We start from the raw sequence: 14,829 nt of genomic DNA, 5'->3' as shown, positions 1-14,829 counted from the left end.
TTTGCACGGCACCCTTCTAACTGCTCCCCAACCGTGTACCAAATTTGAGCGCAATCGGCCCAGCCGTTCTTGAGATCTGGGAGCGCCCCCTGCACGTGCGCACGTGCAGTAGGTAGCACCCTAACCGCAACACATGGGAATGCATTGCCTGGTGGGTGCCTACCTGTATGCCAAGTTTCAGCGAAATCGCCCCAGTAATTACCGAGTTATTGAAATGGGAGCAAATTTGGCACCTCTTCTTTTTACATTTTGCACGTGCAGTGGGGGTCACTCACATAGATCAAGAATGTCCGACCTTTGGTAGAAGGGATGCAGCTACCCTACAAAAATTACCGCAAGACAATCGCCCAAGCAGCTGCTGAGATATGGGCCTCTCAAAATCACTACTTTTGCAAAACAGCTTGAACACCCTTGACTTTTCACGTGGCACGTGCCACGACGATCACCGAGATGTATCGGAAGTACATAGTCAATTACGGGGTAGAAGGAATGGGACTACCCAGCAAAAAGACCGCAGGCCAATCGGTCCAGCGGTTGCTGAGATATAAGCCTCTCAAAAGCGTTACAGGCCGGGCCGGGCCGCTCATACTGAGATTTTTCCGTTATTACGAGCGAGCGAGCGCAGCGAGCGAAGCGAAGTCTTTTCAATATAAGGGAAAAATCTCAGTATGAGCGGCCCGGCCCGGCCCGGCCCGGCCTGTAACGCTTTTGAGAGGCTTATATCTCAGCAACCGCTGGACCGATTGGTCTGCGGTCTTTTTTGCTGGGTAGCCCCATCCCTTCTACCCCGTAATTGACTACTTTTGATACATCTCAGTGACCGTCGTGGCACGTGCCACGTGAAAAGTCAAGGGTGTTCAAGCAGTTTTGCAAAAGTAATGATTTTGAGAGGCCCATATCTCAGCAGCGGCTTGAGCGATTGTCTTGCGGTAATTTTTATTACGAGCGAGCGAGCGCAGCGAGCGAAGCGAAGTCTTTTCAATATAAAGGAAAAATCTCAGTATGAGCGGCCCGGCCCGGCCCGGCCCGGCCTGTAACGCTTTTGAGAGGCTTATATCTCAGCAACCGCTGGACCGATTGGTCTGCGGTCTTTTTTGCTGGGTAGCCCCATCCCTTCTACCCCGTAATTGACTACTTTTGATACATCTCAGTGACCGTCGTGGCACGTGCCACGTGAAAAGTCAAGGGTGTTCAAGCAGTTTTGCAAAAGTAATGATTTTGAGAGGCCCATATCTCAGCAGCGGCTTGAGCGATTGTCTTGCGGTAATTTTTATTACGAGCGAGCGAGCGCAGCGAGCGAAGCGAAGTCTTTTCAATATAAGGGAAAAATCTCAGTATGAGCGGCCCGGCCCGGCCCGGCCCGGCCTGTAACGCTTTTGAGAGGCTTATATCTCAGCAACCGCTGGACCGATTGGTCTGCGGTCTTTTTTGCTGGGTAGCCCCATCCCTTCTACCCCGTAATTGACTACTTTTGATACATCTCAGTGACCGTCGTGGCACGTGCCACGTGAAAAGTCAAGGGTGTTCAAGCAGTTTTGCAAAAGTAATGATTTTGAGAGGCCCATATCTCAGCAGCGGCTTGAGCGATTGTCTTGCGGTAATTTTTATTACGAGCGAGCGAGCGCAGCGAGCGAAGCGAAGTCTTTTCAATATAACGGAAAAATCTCAGTATCAGCGGCCCGGCCCGGCCCGGCCCGGCTTGTAACGCTTTTGAGAGGCTTATATCTCAGCAACCGCTGGACCGATTGGCCTGCTGTCTTTTTTTTGCTGGGTAGTCCCATTCCTTCTACCCCGTAATTGACTATGTACTTCCGATACATCTCGGTGATCGTCGTGGCACGTGCCACGTGAAAAGTCAAGGGTGTTCAAGCTGTTTTGCAAAAGTAGTGATTTTGAGAGGCCCATATCTCAGCAGCTGCTTGGGCGATTGTCTTGCGGTAATTTTTGTAGGGTAGCTGCATCCCTTCTACCAAAGGTCGGACATTCTTGATCTATGTGAGTGACCCCCACTGCACGTGCAAAATGTAAAAAGAAGAGGTGACAAATTTGCTCCCATTTCAATAACTCGGTAATTACTGGGGCGATTTCGCTGAAACTTGGCATACAGGTAGGCACCCACCAGGCAATGCATTCCCATGTGTTGCGGTTAGGGTGCTACCTACTGCACGTGCGCACGTGCAGGGGGCGCTCCCAGATCTCAAGAACGGCTGGGCCGATTGCGCTCAAATTTGGTACACGGTTGGGGACCAGTTAGTAGGGTGCCGTGCAAAAGTCAGTTTGGACCCCATTTGCACGTGCGCACGTGCAGAATGCTGCTTCCAGATCTCAGGAACGGCTGGGCCGATTGCGTTCAAATTTGGCACACGGCTATCGACCGGTTAGAAGGGTGCTTTGCGCAAGCCCGTTGGAAGTACCCTCTCGCCCTTCCGCACGTGCAGGGCTCACTATCTCGCTCGCTCGTTCTTCGCCCAAAAGGCGTTTTACTGGTATTGAAAAGACTCACTTCGCTCGCTGCGCTCGCTCGCTCGTAATGAGCAGCCCGTCCCGGCCCGGCCCGGCCCGGCCCGGCCTGTAACGCTTTTGAGATGCTTATATCTCAGCAACCGCTGGACCGATTGGCCTGCAGTCTTTTTTGCTGGGTAGCCCCACCCCTTCTACCCCGTAATTGACTACTTTTGATACATCTCAGTGACCGTCCTGGCACGTGCCACGTGAAAAGTCAAGGGTGTTCAAGCTGTTTTCCAAAAGAAGTGATTTTGAGAGGCTCATATCTCAGCAGCCGCTTGGGCGATTGTCTTGCGGTAATTTTTGTAGGGTAGCTGCACCCCTTCTACCAAAGGTCGGATACTCTTGAGCTATGTGAGTGCCCCCCACTGTACGTGCAAAATACAAAAAGAAGAGGTGCCAAATTTGTTCCCATTTCAGTAACTCAGTAATTACTGGGGCGATTTCGCTGAAACTTGGCATACAGGTAGGCACCCACCAGGCAATGCATTCCCATGTATTGTGGTTAAGGTGATACTGCACGTGCGCACGTGCAGGGGGCGCTTCCAGATCTCGAGAACGGCTGGGCCGGTTACGCTCAAATTTGGTACACGGTTGGGGACCGGTTAGTAGGGTGCCGTGCAAAAGTCAATTTTGACCCCGTTTGCACGTGCGCACGTGCAGAATGCCGCTTCCAGATCTCAGGAACGGCTGGGCCGATTGCGTTCAAATTTGGCACACTAGCGACCGGTTAGTAGGGTGCCGTGTAAAAGTCCATTTGAACCCCGTTTGCACGTGCGCACGTGCAGAATGCCGCTTCCAGATCTGAGGAACGGCTGGGCCGATTGCGTTCAAATTTGGCACACCGTTAGCGACCGGTTAGAAGGGTGCTTTGCACAGGCCCCGTTGGAAGTACCCTCTCGCCCTTCCGCACGTGCAGGCTCACTATCTCGCTCGCTCGTTCTTCGCCCAAAAGGCGTTTTACTGGTACATATATAGCGTAGCCGTGTTTGGTCAGACCAAGGCTATAGAAGGTCAGACCATGACGTTGACCTCCATTTCAAGTTATTTTAGTATACACTACAGCCAGATTGAACATCACTGAGAATCCTGTTCATTGATCGTGGTAGCCCCAAACTTGTGACGTTGTGGAAACTATATATATAACAGAAATGACTCGCGTAAATATCACTGCGATGTTTCGTCTTTTTTCCTCTAATTTTCAAATCATTGCCTCAAGCCAACCGTTGCAACCAACTGCAATGTTCAATTTTATGACGGAATAACGCAGAACTGGAAAACGTAAGCTGTAAAACATACACTGTACAGGTCCATTGTTGGTTTTAATGCACCACATCACCTCTGGTATAATTTTTATTTCAAAAGCTTTTCTGTATTCTGTATTCTGTATTCTGTATTTATTAGATCGCCAACAGACCCATCGCCCTTTTACTGACGAAGTCAGACAGTACCTACATAAGAATAAACGTTCGATAAAACAAGATCGATAAAAGTAAAGCACGTGAGTATGATATAAAAGATCACATGAAAGTGCCTTGCGTAATTGTGAAGCCGATAGTGCGTGTTTTAAAGGTAGTGTGCCACCTTTGAAAGGTTTCCCATTTTATTTTTCCTAGGATAAGAAGCTTCTGTTTTTACCTAATATCGCAAAAAAAAAATCAAAAATGGGCCTGGAATAGTGCCTTTTTCGCCTAAAAGTTTATCGGTTTTTCGATATGTATAACAACTGTAGTGGGCTGAGCTGCAAACAGGCGTCGGCAACAATCGCGAATGCGGCGCACATGTGACAATAAGCAAAGGTCATTATAGAGTTACGACGTACGGGAATGAGTTATCAGCTGTCTAATCGTAGACAACACAATGTCGAGCCTTAAACTGTAAGCCTGTATTGGTATTGTTTCTTTTATTTGGCTGTCGAACATTATTTATGGTTTGAAATATGATTTTATGTAAAATAATTGATATGAAAAAGCCGTCTCTTAAGTTATGACCCCATTTCACCACACGCAAGTGGCAGAAATGACAATGATCAGCTGACGCATTTTTCTTGGCCGAAGTCAGAGCGCGCGGCCCGACGCACCACCACCGCACCACAAAGTATGAGCAGAAGCCGCGCCCAAAGCCAGGGCCCCGGTAACGTGAGGTAGCCGAGTCGGGGCAGCGTGCGCTGACCCAAGCCGGGGCCGCAGCTTTGGGCGCGGTCTACCGCATCCCCGCGGGCAGCCCCGGGCTATCACATGACACCGGGAGGACGCGCGGCCCCGGCTTCGGTCAGCGCACGCTGCCCCGACTCGGCTACCTCACGTTACCGGGGCCCTGGCTTTGGGCGCGGTCTACCGCAACCACCTAACAGGCGTGTTCGAAACCGCAGGAGATGATGATGAACGGGTTTATCGAAACTTGATTGGATGAGCATATCGGTAATAGCGATTTCAGTGTGTGCATTTATTGTTCATAGTGGTGTGAAATGTGGTTGGGGTACGACCGACAACCCGTCGGGGCGAATTTCGCACTGGGGTACTCAAAATTTGAAGAATTTAAGACGTTTCCATGAGTTTTGAAGGTATGGATAAGTTCTAAAAATCCGGTTCTCCTTATCTGGGCCATTAACTCCATACGGTCCAGGAAAGCTGGCACACTACCTTTAAATGAGTATGAACTACCAGTAAAGAAGTCGGTGGTCGGGTCATGGAGCAAGAATGAGTTGCATGCAGCTGGGATCCTGACAAACAAACATCGTTGCACAGTGTTCACTCGCGCGCGCGGTGTGTTCCACAGAACCGCGCTCCTCGTCCTCCGTGCCGGTACGGCAAGACCGAACACACCGACTAACACATCATTGTCCAGCTTCCCACGATGAATGTGGAATAAAAACATGATATCGTACTGTATGAATCTAGACTTGATGGAGCGCACTTTAAAATGTGAGAGTAAAACCAAGTAGTCCAGGTCGTCAGAGCGCCTGTCAGAGTAACGAGCTAACCACATCAGAAACTTGTGCTGCACTCGCTCGAGCCTTGTCAGGTGAGATGCAGCCGCTCCAGCCCATATGACACAGCCATACTCGATGATTGAACGCACATGAGCGTAGTACGTACACAACATGGCTTTGTGATCAAAGGCGGCTCAAAAAGGCGGCTTTTCAATTCTTAATGTGAAAATTTTATCGCAAATATTTTTCAGATCATTGCTGATCTGTCAGGAGCAGGGTTGTATACCAATCAAGTCGATTGAATTGATTGATTTGATTCAACGCGTATTTTGAGTTGATTGGATTGAGTCGATTGACTTTTCGAGATGACTGGTTGACTGACTCGTTTGACTTTAGCGACTGGTTGACTGATTTGATTCCCGAAAATTAGAGTGACTCGTATGATTGAGTCGATTGAATGGAAAGTTGAAATAAGTTTTAGTTGACGAAAAATAATGACACCAATTGATGACATCAAAGATCACAAAACTACACTGAAAACTGCTTGTCATCACAACTGCAATATGGGGTAGATTGCCAAATAAAGAACAGGGCCTAAACATGAACGGCCAACTTTGACTTTCAACTGCAATAACTGCTCCAATCCTGTGATAGAACCTGGCGATGCACCTACCTACCTACCTTTCTGCACTCAGCAGGAAACTTTTTTTTAAATCCAGATGATAAAGTGCAAGGCCCTATATACTAATAAAGTGTGATTAATTAATAATTCACATCTCCACATCTCCTCAAAAACAACCCACTGAACCAACACTGAACTCTATAAATATCTGAAAACCCTACAAAAATAACTGAAACAAAAGCGCCGTTTTCGTCTCGCTAATTACGTTTACATTAATAGCTAATTTGCTGCATTAATTAATTTGCAGCAGAACGTTTGTTGATCCTTTTCTCCTGAGAGCCTAGGCATAACATATTTAATAGGTATATTTCATTTTCCTTAAAATATTTTACCGAATATTATTAAGTGGTTTTATTTCAAATGAAATAATAATTAAAACGAAATTGGTGTTGTACAACCGATTTATTTTATGATGATCTACCATACTACATGATAATCAATGACGTCATCTTACCAAAAAATTAAAAGACGTAGAATAAGGATTTATAAAAGCTTAGCATACTTATTGGCAAAACGTTTTCTTTGTTTTTTCGCAGTCGCACCGTGCCGTTTTCGCGTTTTAATTTTCTTTTCCTTGCTCTTCTTCCTTTGTCCTTAACTTATCCTGTGGTTCCAGAGTCCCTGTCCTTTCCATTTCCTTTTAAATATATTTTTAATGCTCATCCCTATCCCCCAGTCCTAACAGTTTCAAATTGTATTGCAATACAATGTTTTGAATTCTTCACATATAACCTATCGGCTATCTACCTTCGTTGGTACTGTTGGTAGCCAGTGACACATCTAGGCAGGTAAGTAGGTACCTACCTGCTTTCCTGCTGTCTTCATAAAGCATACCTAATGAAGTTGTCAAATTTGTAGCACATTTTCAACACTTTCATATGCTGTCAGTGTGGCATGTAACCTAGCTAGGTTCATTATGTTCAGGGTTCAATTCAGAAGAGCTCCGCATAACTCACATAAGAGACAGACGGGGGCTTTACATGGGGTAGATGGCCTGATGACTTAGCTGGAATATGACCAAAATTAAATTGACAACTTTTAGGTGAAAGGTGGTGATTTGGGTTAAGGGGCGTTTGTTGAAGTCAACTACTGGGTTATTTTGCACCCATTAAATGAAACTTCTGCTCCAATTCTACCCATTGAACCTCAATATCATGATCCACCTGTCCATCACTCCTTCCATCCTTCCTTATTACATAGAAACTTTGAATGGCATGGCAATTTATAATTTTAAATGACAATATTTTTATGGTTCTTCTGTAGGTAGGTAGGTAGGTAGGTACACCAGACTGCTATGGACACTTTTCCAAGTTGGTGGGGCAAAAAACCTAATGTATATCTTGGTTTGAGTCGTTTGATTGAGTTGATTGATTCCTTTCATTGTCGCGTTTGAGTCGATTGAATCAATTCCCGAAAACTGCTCTGACTTGATTGATTTGATTGGTTTCCCAAATTTGTCGTGATTGAATTAATTGCTATTGATTGAGTCGTATACAACCCTGGTCAGGAGCCTAAAGAATAATTGATGAAGGTTTCTCAGATTTATTTTAAGCATGATTTCGGTTCGGCCTCCGATTGCTGATTCTTGCTGCATGGCCCAGAAGCCGGAAGCCAAAGAAGAACGTAAAAAATACCCTAGGTCCGAAAAGAACGTGAACAACTTGAGAAATGCCCAATAGAAATCCCTGGTCTTACTGACACCGACTTTGAGCATCCAGTCCTTTGCCCCTTGACCTTTTTATTGCCGCTTAATCACGTTCCAATTCATCGCTCCATGTATCTGAGGCCAGGGGGCTTGTCAACAGGGCATTATTCTTGACGGCACCTGTAAGGGGTTGTGACGGTCAATAGTTAGCTGAGGTTGTTGTCAGAAAAACAGCAGGTATATAACTGATAGGCGGCTGGATGGGTCGAGGTAGTGATCTCTATGGCAGTGACCGCGTCTGATCTTTATTTCAAGACCTGAGACTCTTCAGCGGTGAGTTGGTTATGTTTTATCGATAAGTCTTGTCTTCCGTATTCGCCACGAGTATGCACGTGTATCTCATTTTATATGATATGAGAGCCACCAAGTGTGTACGCTATGTATGATGGCCGTAGAACTGTTAAAGGAATCGCTGAACATCATTTATGCGTTTTTACGAAAGAGCAAATTCTATATCTTCAAAGAGACCTTGGATGGCGTATGCGTCTCGATTGGGATCCGAACTAACCCTTCAGAAAAGACAGCTGAGACCTCTTGCACCAAAATCCTCTTGCACCAATCTGCTGGGATTATTTTGCATCGTATACCCAGTCCAAGTCTCAAATGTAACAATTTGCGTGCAAAATTTAACAAGCACATGTAGGATTATGTATTGGGCTATTGCAAACAAATTTACCACCGTTAGATTAGCTTATTCTGAAACCGGTTTTTCGATTTTACCTAGCTAGGTAGTTTGGTGCAAGAGGCCACTGGTCGTGAATCTGACCGGCCCAAATTGGCTGTTTATTTTGATGTCAGACAGAGAGCGGCCTTGATGATGTACGTCCGTTACGTAAGCACGAGATTGACCTTTTATGTCGTCTGCCACGTCAGACTCCGAGCTTGTCGGCAAGATATTTGTGAACAAAATATATCAGTACCTCAAAAACATCTAAACAAAACATTGTGTGGCATCTGATCATTACACAGTGTGTCACAATTTTCAGCATAAAGAGACAAACTTCTTCGTATTTACAGAGCAGCCAAAATATAAGCGAGCAGCACAATGGCAAATGCTGCTCAAGAAAAAGCAGAAGAAGCAGGAGCAATAGACTGTGAGTTAACATAATATATGGCACTGCGTTGTGATTTAATATTTTTCAATGTAAAATAGTATTTTAAACGACATACAAGTTAGTACTGGTTGATATGCTGTCATTTGTCTTCTAATCATTTTACTTCAGACAAAACTTTGATACTAATATATTCTTTTTCGGGCGTCAACTCGTTTTTTTCGGACGGACATGCCAATGCTTTTGTTTTAAGGCGCGTGATTGTCCATTTTCCCTGCAGACCCGCTGCTGCCCTCGGTGCGTTTTTCTCTGGTGCTTCTGGTTGGATTCGGCGCCGGTATCATGCTCATCACCCGGTTCAACGTCAGCATTGCTGTTGTCTGCATGGTGGACGGCACTGATGCCGAGCCAGTCTCGCCCGAGAGTTTGATGGCGTCATCAGAGAATAACGCGGTGAACGGCACTACTGGCGCCACCGTGTGGGAAGAAGGAGAATTAGACAATGGAGTGCAGAGTACAGTTCAGGTTAGTCAACTTTTCAGATGTTTTATATTTTGAACAAACGTGATTATAAGCGTTTTGCACTATTTGGTAAAATCAGAAAATCAGCCCATGAAGTTTTTTACACATCGTATAAAAAGTTTCAATTGCTCACAAATCCCTTCGCGGGATCTTAGGTAAATACAAACGACAAAATTTCAGCTTAGTACGAGTTAAGTGTACTCGACTCGTATATGGTTGCAATGGATCCTAAGAGACCTAAATGACCTGCCACTTCTTCCGTTTCTGCAGCAGGGTGAGTTCCAGTGGGACAAGACGTTCCAGGGCCTGCTACTGTCCAGCTATTTCTACGGCTACACAGCGGCACTGGTACCGGCTGGGTGGCTGGCCGACAGGTGAGGGCTCAGCTCGTCAGAAATGTCATGAGAGGTCACTGCTTATGTAACGATACTGAATTATCAGATGTCACAAAGGCATGCTCAACGGTCACAAAAGTTTAGGTAGGAAGAGTCCCAAAGACCAAACTTCAGGTCATCAGCAAGTGAGGCGAGAGGTGAGGTCACCGGTCTATCAATACTGGCACGAGAGGCCACGAATTTGGTACTGATGCTGATAAAGACGTCCCAAAGGTGAGATCGCCGGTCACTGATACTCAAGGCGCGAGGAGCCCCACAGATAAGGTCACCTCAAATCAATGCGGGCACAGGTCGACAGCTGGAGCTGGTCGATGTTTCTGGATCCTTCCTGACGATCCATAACCTCAGCTGTTGTTTTCGGACTCTGGGCGCTACTGCGTCACTGAAATGGCGAAGGTGTGTGCTAGAAATCTATTCAACGTCACGTTTGTGCAAACATTACGTAGATAAATGACATTCGGTGTTCTAGGTGTATCAAAACGTGACCGTTCAACGCGAGATAATGGGCTAAAAACAAAGGACCCTTGTCCAAGGTTCTTGTCTGTGATATATTTCGTTGCTAAGAATTATTTGTTTGACTTACAGGTAATACCAAATCATTTTCTGTATACCCGTCCCTATTCGATCATCTCTCTGCAAAGAAACAACAGACAAATCAAACATCCCATCGGAATGGTGTGATAATCTACCCGCGGTCAGCCGCCAGTATAGAATAATAATCTGACCGTAGTTTAACTTTTGTCTTCTGTACAGGCTGCCGGTCGTGACGCTGATTTTGGCCGGTATCGCCTCACAGGGCCTGTGCACCCTGGCCTTTCCCGTCGTCGCGCGCACTAACGACTACCTCCTGCTGGCACTGAGGGCCTTCATGGGTCTCTGCTGCGTGAGTTGATAACTGATTGCCTTTCTTGTGTTCTTTTTTTTCTACACGTCCGTCAGTTGGCAATTAGGTTGACAAGGTGTGAAAGCTTTACAACCTCTATGACCTCTGTGATCTTTCTGACCCTTTTAGTTGAATCATTTCGTATCTTTCGGTGTGATCTCTGCCCGACCTGACTTATGAATGGCTTTGTGGCTCATTGGATCATGGACCATTCTATACGACCTTTGTGCTCTCTGCAATGACCACATCAAGATCTTTGTTTGACCTGTCTGACGTCCCTGTGTAACCTCTGTATGACCTTTATCTGCCCTTAATTTGACCCCTAGCTATGTGACCTCTGTCCCTGCAGTCCGTGGTTCTCCCCGCCGCCACGGTGTTCATACGAAACTGGAGCGTGCCGGTAGAATACGCCACGGCGTTCGCGGTGTGTTTCTCGATCCAGTACCTGTTTGCTGGCGCAGCCTACCCCATATCCAGCTCCATCTGCCAGGCTGGAGGCTGGCCGCTCGTCTTCTACGTCACAGGTATGACGTCACAGGTATATGACAACACTGGGACACTTCGTAGCATCGGTAGCTTATAAGTCAACATTGATCAAGGCAATAAAACCGCTGTGAATTAGCAATAGTAGTTATTTTAGCTGATCAATTATTTCGTCAAGGGAAACGTTAGCCATTAGTTTATCCATCAATCAATCCAATGGGTAATGGTTCAATATTTGTATTTTCATTAAGAAGAGTTTCATGACGAATCTTGGGTTAAACAAACAAAAATTGAACTGAATCTGAACTGGCTCTGGAATAATGACTGACCCTTCCATTATTATCGTCTGTGTTTTTCCCAGGTGCCCTGCCACTGCTGTGGGTGGTGATCGCCTCGTTCGTCCTGACCAGTTCCCCCGACGATAGCTCCATCTGTTCGGAGGACGAGAAGCGCTACCTGGCATCCAAACGGCTGTGCAGAATTGAGTCCACCAAGTCTTTTTCGGATAAAAGCGTGAGTATTGACGGTGATATGTTTTAGAGACAGTGACAAAAAACGTTTGTTGATGCTACCCATGTTTGTTATGATTAAATCATATCCAAAAAGGCGCAGAAACTTCATTTCCCGTCATTTGGAGAAAATTCACTGCACGGTTTAACGCTATTCGAGGGCTCGAATTAACGAATAATTAGTGTAGGTGAGCCGAAAAGCGCAAATGAGTGAATTTTTTAAAGCATAAGGTAGGCCAAATTGATTTTTTCATTAAAACGCTTCGGGCACTTCCACGTAACTTCCATATTGTCTTTCGGCAGGTGCAGCGACCGGCCACGCCTCTCTGGGCAATCCTGACCAACCTGCAGGTGTGGATCATCGTCTTCACCTTCTTCAGCCACAGCTGGTTCTACTTCGCCCTCAACATCACACTGCCCACCTTCCTGAAGGAGACCATGGGCGTCCGACTGACAGAGGTCAGCTGATTGTGATGTCATTTCTGTTCTATTAGTCACCGGGAGATAGGCCATTGGCGGCCATTGGCAAACACGTATGACAATTTGTGTGCGAATTTTCATGACCAAATAATCATTCTCAAGGTTTCATACTGGAAATGAATGTTAAAATTGTAGTAAGGAACACGGAGCAGTAAACTAACTAAAAGTCCAGTAACCTTAATTCTGACAACGATGAAAAATGTCCCGGTTTTCATCTCCGGCCTCGCATCCCTAAATAAACGAAACGATTTGTTATGGTGTTTGCTTGCAATCCATGAATGACCATGGCATTTTATTGGTCTGATGGTTTTACAGTACACTTAAAGGGACCCTCCCACCTTCAAAAAAGTTAATGAATTGGCATGAAAGTGGTGTCGCTCGGTTCAGAAAGAGCAAAAACAAATATCTACCAAATTTCATCGAAAAATATTCACCGGTTTTCAAGATATTAGACTTTTACTTTTGTTTACTTTTTGGGATCTCCGCTGTTCCTAGCGACTTTATTTGAAAGTGCGGCATTTGTTGCGCGCAAAGCAGCGTATACCACCGCGTGCTACAAAACGTTTAAGTCAAACATTTAAAAATCCTTAGATATCTGCGCTGACGTCACACATTCAGAGGGGTATTCCCATGCATTAGCCCCTCTGAATCAAAATGCTGCAATTTTGAAATTCAATATTTCCTATTTAAGGCATTTCTCGATGTTGTGAGTGCCGAAACCGGTAATTGTGAGCCAGGGACCCCATTTTGGCTATCTCAACTCAAATCTAATGTTAAGGTGGGAGGGTCCCTTTAATTAACGGAAATGAAATTAACAGTACCCGTTTTGCCACCGGTTCACAGAATGGGATCCTCTCGGGTATTCCTGTGATGTCCATGACGCTTGGCGTACTGGCTGGAGGGAAAATATTCCAACAGCTGCTCACCAAGTGGCACTTCACTCGCACGAACGCCCGCAAAATAATGGCGACAATATGTGAGTAGATTTGTGTCAAAGAGAACCTTCAATAGTTTGGTGGACTATGATTTTGTTTTGGTAATTTTACCAAGCAGGTTAAAAAAGTAGAACAAGGGATAGACTGCATGAAAAGAGAGAAAGTTAAATGAAATGACTACTCTGCATTTTACATGTTGTTCGTGGTCTCTTTGCAGCGATGGTTGTGCCGGCCGTGCTACTGGGCGCCATCTTGCTCATACCTCCCGGGAGACCATATTTGACCATGATTCTGCTGGTCTGCAGCAACACCGTCTCTGTCCTCTGCGTGTCAGGAGGTGAAAACGAAAACAGCGATATAAAGGGCAGGGCTTAATGGTTCGCTTGATTTCTAGCTGGAGCACGACGATTCAACGGAAAAGGATATTTGTTGTAAAGCCTGTTAAAATCTCGCACAATTTTTGATCATTTCTTTTGCATACAGGCTTGCCCGAATAAGTGCTTCGACATTTTTCCGATTATCTGGTTCAACTTATCCAGAGCACCGTCAAGCATGTCGTTCGTGTAACTTGATTCCAAACTATAGAAGGCCCTGCCACTTTTTCAGGCCCCCTGTCCGCGGGCCCGGACATCGCGCCTCAGTTCGCTGGGGTGATCTGGGGCCTGTCCGGGTCCATTGGAAACCTCACCGGGGTCCTGGCGCCAACCGTGGCTGCTGCAATGACACCAAACGTGAGGCAAACTGCGGAGAGAAGGCATGCATAACTTCTTAGCCCAGTCTGTTAGGCATTGCCCAATGCACAATGCCCATGGTTGTGGTTTTCCATGGGCTGAATTTGGGCTGAATATGGGCTCTCTTGATCAACATGTGGTTTTCCAACTCTTTTCATAATCGTGCGCATTATTTTGTCCTCTTTTGAGATAAGGTAAAACGTTACCGTATAATGTTGAAACATTAACTGTTGTTGCATTACAAGTAGCATTTCATCTTCCGCATGCCTCGCAGTTGTACTGCTCGTTAATTGGCTTTGATAGAAATATTTTGTTGCTATATAATGAAAATGTGAGTACCTAATTTTCGTCTTTTTACTTTCAGAAAACATTGCAAGAATGGCGGTACTTCTTTTTGATCGCAGTTGTCATGAGTATCGCCATGGACGTTATCATCTTGCTCTTCTGGAAGTCTGAAATACAACCGTTCGCAAAATCCGATGACGACCTAAATGAGGATAGAAGCACTATCGAGGCGTAGTGTTTGTTTTATAAGTGCCATGCTCTTGATTGTGTGAGGTCAGTGTATATTACCTTGTGATAAATAACTTCAGAATGTCCTGACGATAGTGCCATGTTATGCATCTCATAGTTTCTGCCGGTCAATGTGTTAATACATTCATCTACAGATGCTGGATTTGATCAAGTCAGAAAGGGAACTGGTATGTCCTCTTTTTGTTGACTTTCGGGAGACCATAACTTTTTTCGCCGATACAGCTTGGTGCAAAACGGCGCCACACTTGCAATACACATAAGGAAAAACAGGCCACTCGCGCCAGCCAGCCCGGAGGGACGGGTAACATAAGCACTAAGCAGCATATCCGCAATGCATCGAATATGCACTCATAATATTTCGTTTGAACAATTTTACCTATCATTACATAAACAATGTTCCGTAAAAACAGATCCTGTGAACTATGCGCCTGCAAAGTGGGTTCGTAGTGTCTTAGCGTCGCATCCGAGCTCAAAGCCACCC

At 45.6% G+C, this 14,829-nt stretch overlaps 1 protein-coding gene across 6 annotated transcripts; it reads left to right on the top strand.

Moving 5' to 3' along the window:
- The first annotated feature begins 6,589 nt into the window (after window positions 1-6,589).
- LOC122371457 (uncharacterized transporter slc-17.2-like) lies at window positions 6,590-14,483 on the top strand. 6 transcript variants are annotated; one of them, XM_043347798.1, is made up of 13 exons: window positions 6,635-6,907; window positions 7,925-8,097; window positions 8,842-8,918; window positions 9,157-9,401; window positions 9,669-9,772; window positions 10,547-10,676; window positions 11,026-11,200; window positions 11,521-11,672; window positions 11,972-12,127; window positions 12,992-13,124; window positions 13,301-13,420; window positions 13,690-13,814; window positions 14,179-14,483. In XM_043347798.1, exons 3-13 carry the CDS (start codon window positions 8,870-8,872, stop codon window positions 14,332-14,334), a joined length of 1,545 nt encoding a protein of 514 aa, XP_043203733.1. In that variant the 5' UTR covers window positions 6,635-6,907; window positions 7,925-8,097; window positions 8,842-8,869; the 3' UTR covers window positions 14,335-14,483. The 6 variants fall into 6 exon arrangements, with proteins under 6 accessions (XP_043203737.1, XP_043203733.1, XP_043203735.1 ...); XM_043347801.1 differs by having other exon boundaries at window positions 6,659-6,907; window positions 11,978-12,127; XM_043347802.1 differs by lacking the exon at window positions 7,925-8,097 and having other exon boundaries at window positions 6,590-6,907; window positions 11,978-12,127.
- Window positions 14,484-14,829: the final 346 nt, after the last annotated feature.

Source organism: Amphibalanus amphitrite, unplaced genomic scaffold, assembly GCF_019059575.1.
Source record: "Amphibalanus amphitrite isolate SeventyFive unplaced genomic scaffold, NRLGWU_Aamphi_draft 001246F_arrow, whole genome shotgun sequence".
In the NCBI taxonomy this organism is placed as follows: Eukaryota; Metazoa; Arthropoda; class Thecostraca; order Balanomorpha; family Balanidae; genus Amphibalanus; species Amphibalanus amphitrite.
The sequence above is the reverse complement of the archived record's forward strand: the minus strand, read 5'-3'. Positions and strand labels throughout refer to the sequence as shown.

Excerpts from the sequence above, each read along its gene's own strand:
- LOC122371457 (XM_043347800.1), top strand. The coding sequence starts at position 8,870 with ATGGCAAATGCTGCTCAAGAAAAAGCAGAAGAAGCAGGAGCAATAGAC. Across the intron at positions 11,201-11,520 it reads GCTCGTCTTCTACGTCACAG|GTGCCCTGCCACTGCTGTGG; the intron begins GTATGACGTCAC and ends TGTTTTTCCCAG. Across the intron at positions 11,673-11,971 it reads AGTCTTTTTCGGATAAAAGC|GTGCAGCGACCGGCCACGCC; the intron begins GTGAGTATTGAC and ends GTCTTTCGGCAG.